Source organism: Heteronotia binoei, chromosome 7 (genome assembly GCF_032191835.1).
Source record: "Heteronotia binoei isolate CCM8104 ecotype False Entrance Well chromosome 7, APGP_CSIRO_Hbin_v1, whole genome shotgun sequence".
NCBI lineage: Eukaryota > Metazoa > Chordata > Lepidosauria > Squamata > Gekkonidae > Heteronotia > Heteronotia binoei.
Window position 1 is genome coordinate 12,639,776 of NC_083229.1, and position 4,273 is coordinate 12,644,048.

The window sequence follows — 4,273 nt, forward strand, 5'->3', positions numbered from 1 at the left end:
TTGCCTGTTAATTCTTATTACATTTTATTTATTTTTTAAAAAAGATCAGATAGATGCATATGGATATGGAATGTTGTGTTTGTAGATTCAAAAATAATGGAAGGATAGGATGCATTCTGCCCCCTCTTTGAGGAAGGCTTCGCGCACAAGGCTAAAGGCTAGCGGACTCCATTAGAGGTAGAATCAGAGCATCCTTTCAACATTCTAAGTTCCATCGTTTGAGAATTTAAAAGTATAAGAACTGGAATTCCAAGGCACATGCCCTTTTAATCGACTGAGAAAACTGACTATTGGACTATGATATTGGACTTTGTATTTCAATCGGATTATGTCTTGTACTGGATATACATCTCATAATTAATACAGCAAATCCCAGAAACACACCACAATTGCCATAATCGAAGCCACCACATATTGGAAGAGTTACACCGTGACATCATACAAATAAATACACAAGTCCTGAGTTCAGTTCATGTCAACATGCAGGGCTTTTGGGGTAGGAAAATCCCAGCAGGAACTCATTTGAATATTAGGCCACACCCTCTGATGTCACCGTTGTTCCACACAGGGGCTTTTTTGTAGAAAAAGTCCAGCAGGGACCCATTTACATATTAAGCCACACCCCCCCGACAACAACCCAGCCGGAACTGCGTTCCTGTGAGTTCCTGCTTTTTTAAAAAGCTCTGTCAATACGTAATGATGTCCAGAAGTCCACCAAGTCCGAGTCCAGACAAAGACCCCAGAAATTTGTTCTTTACTTCCAATAATATCTTGGACTGCACTTGACCACGCTCAAAAATTATTCTAATGGACTTCTAATGAAGAAATATATATATATATATATAAAGGTCAGAGGTCAGCTCCCCTGGAGATAATGGATCCTATGGAGGATGGACTCTAAGGCATGGTACCCTGCTGAAGTCCTTGTCCTCCCCAGGCTCCATCCCCAAATCTCCAGGAGTTTCCCAACCTGGATTTGATAACCCAACCCCACTATCCCCCGCCAGTGGCCATGGGGGACAGGTAACCCTGTCCGCACTCGAAACTCTTTTTTTGCTTGCAACTGTGGTGATAGGTTTGAAGGGGAGGGACGGTGGCTCAGTGGTAGAGCATCTGCTTGGTAAGCATAAGGTCCCAGGTTCAATCCCTGGCATCTCCAACTAAAAAGGGTCCAGGCAAATAGACGTGAAAAACTTCAGCTAGAGACCCTGGAGAGCCATGAATGGGTCTGTGGCTCAGTGGTAGAACATCTGCTTGGGAAGCAGAAGGTCCCAGGTTCAATCTCCAGCATCTCCAACTAAAAAGGCTCCACGCAAGTAGGCGTGAAAAACCTCAGCTTGAGACCCTGGAGAGCCATGAATGGGTCTGTGGCTCAGTGGTAGAACATCTGCTTGATAAGCAGAAGGTCCCAGGTTCAATCCCCGGCATCTCCAACTAAAAAGGGTCCAGGCAAATAGACGTGAAAAACCTCAGCTGGAGACCCTGGAGAGCCGCTGCCAGTCTGAGCAGACAATACTGACTTTGATGGACCGAGGATCTGATTCAGTAGAAGGCAGCTTCATGTGTTCATATGATGTGATAGAAATGATGTAAACATCTATACGTTTCTTAGATTTTTCCCATGCACAGGACAAGCAGCTCTACAATGGGGAAAAAAAAAATACCGAATCGTGACTCGCAAAAAGCAGATCAGCAATTTCTACAGTAGGTTCATGTTTGTGTACCTCTCGGCTTAAAAAAAAAAAATCAATGGTTAAAGTTAAGTCATCCCAAGAGGATCATTTTTTTTTTTTTATGCAGTTTGGATGCTGCAAATTTCTTCGGGGGTTAGATTCATCCTCATCAGTTCTCTGCCCTCAGTAGCATTTCCTTCATCCTGGAAAACTCTCTGGAGTTTGATGAGCAGGGGTTCTGTGGTGTGACACTTCCGCTGCCTCCCTACTAAGTAATAAAATATCAGCTTGATGCTGCTATTCACAGAAAAGAAGAGATGGAAGAACGCGAGGACCAAAAGAGGGCCATGGAAAAGATTCAGGGAGTTCATTACGATCCACGGACCGCCAAAGATGAGGAAGAAAAGGAGCATTAAAATAATTACGGTATTTAAATTCCCGGGAGGATGGTTCTCATATTGGCAACAAAGCCCGACGAGCAGGACAAAAGTGCAGATAGTCACGAGGGAAGGCAAGACCCAGAAGTCCACCACGATTATGACCGCGACGATGCGATTCTCCCACACGCCGTAGGCCACGTAAGCAAATACCTCCAAGCCGCAGAACATGCCTGCCAGGGCCCAGATCAAGAAGGACAACCTGGTGGAGAGACGTTTGGGGCGATGGTGCTGGTACCAGCGCGGGAAAAGAACCGACGCGCACCTCTCCATGCTGATGACGGTCAGGAAGCCCAAACTGGCCATACACGTCCCGAGGAAGAAGGTGTACAGGACAAAAAATGAGGGTTTCTGGAAGAAATAAACAATCAGGGACAGGGTCAAAAATGCCACAGTCCCCAAATCTGCCACGGCCAAGTGCAGAATGTATGTGCTGAAAGTGTTTTTTTTTATATGGAAGCCAAGCAGCCAGATAATGCGCCCGTTCCCCACACAGCCAAATACGCAGGTCAGGATGACCGCAGTTAGAAAGCTATAACAAAACACTTCACGATCCATCGTGCTCCGTGCCACTTGAATGAAACAGCAGCTGTCCGGGTGGCTTTTCTATACCGGTATCTGTTTGGAAAGAGGAAGGAGGGAATTAGGTCATTCTTTTGGAAAGAGACTCGGAGAACGGTTGGCCGTTCCCATCTTAGACTCCTACTTTGTGAGCGAAGACAGCCCAACGAAACGGATACAACATGAATCGATTTAATTCCTGCAAAAGGGAAACCGGAGTGCAGTTTAAAGAGGTGCAACAGCTCGCTTGGTAGGGATCAGTGCCCTCAGTTGGAACTCCGAAAGGGAAATGAATCACCTCAGTTCAGGCTATTCTCGTCTGCCTAAGATGATGTTGATAATTGAGTTGAGCATGAATGGGACGGTTTCATGTTCAAGCACTTCAAATAAATCCACACAATAATCCTTTAAAACAGAACAGACCGGTATCTACGGGACTGCCTCTCCCCATGTGTGCCCCGGAGATCACTATGATCCGGCATACAACATCTGCTGACCATCCCTGGCCCAAAGGACGTCCACCTTGCCTCAAACAAGGTCATGGTCTTTTAAGCCTTGGCCCCAACCCGATGGAATCAGCTCCTTCTAGAGATTCAGGCCCTCACAAATTGTTATCTTTTCGTAGGGCCTGTAAAATGGAGCTATCCCATCAGGCCTTTGGTTGAGGCAGCGGGCGTCCTACTCCACCAGCTGGCCCTATGTGGCGATCCATGTCTGCTGTAACATAAATTTATTTTATTTACTATCTTCGGTTCATATAATATGTGCCCAACTGAGCCTCCATTTATAATTTGTATGATCTGCCCTACTGTATTGTCCACATCGCTCTGGTTTTAACTGGTGTTTTTATCCTGTTTTTAGAATGTTGTTATCCACCCTGAGTCCATCCTTGGGAAAGGGCGGACTATAAATTGCCTAAGATAGATAGATAGATAGATAGATAGATAGACAGACAGACAGACAGACAGACAGACAGACAGACAGACAGACAGGCAGGCAGACAGGCTCGGATGGTGCGGAATTGTTTTCTGTGGTCCCGAAAGGTAAGACCAGAACTAATGGGTTGAAATTAAATCAAAAGAGTTTCCGGCTCAACATTAGGAAGAACTTCCTGACAGAGCGGTTCCTCAGTGGAACAGACTTCCTCGGGAGGTGGTGGGCTCGCCTTCCTTGGAGGTTTTTAAACAGAGGCTAGATGGCCATCTGACAGCAATGTTGATCCTGTGAATTTAGGGGGAGGTATTCATGAGTTTCCTGCATTGTGTAGGGGGTCGGTCTAGATGATCCTGGAGGCCCCTTCCAACTCTAGAATTCTATGATTGCTGTAAGAGTAGTTTAGCCTATTTGTACCCTAGGGGGAGCTGCAGAGCATTCTCTAGTTTTCAAGGCTTAATGAATGTTTTTCGCTTGCATTTCTGACTACCTCTTGTTGTTTCTCTCTGCGCTGTGTGCTAGTATGTGTTAGTTAGTGCATGAACTCCAAAGGCCTCTCTGTTGCATTACTGGTCTGCAGTCAGTTACTGTTTTTCTGCGAAAACCTGTTGCAGTAAATTGTATGAAGGCAAACTCCAAAGAGTGGCTTGGATTATTTCTAGAGCTCTG

The 4,273-nt window shown here is 45.6% G+C and overlaps 1 protein-coding gene across 1 annotated transcript; it reads right to left on the reverse strand.

Moving 5' to 3' along the window:
- Positions 1-1,792: 1,792 nt before the first annotated feature.
- Positions 1,793-2,668, reverse strand: LOC132574836 (mas-related G-protein coupled receptor member H-like). The gene has a single exon (XM_060243067.1). The coding sequence runs from the start codon at positions 2,666-2,668 to the stop codon at positions 1,793-1,795; it is 876 nt and encodes a 291-aa protein (XP_060099050.1).
- Positions 2,669-4,273: the final 1,605 nt, after the last annotated feature.

Bases quoted from the DNA above. Each gene is read 5' to 3' on its own strand.
- LOC132574836 (XM_060243067.1), bottom strand. From the start codon at position 2,668: ATGGATCGTGAAGTGTTTTGTTATAGCTTTCTAACTGCGGTCATCCTG.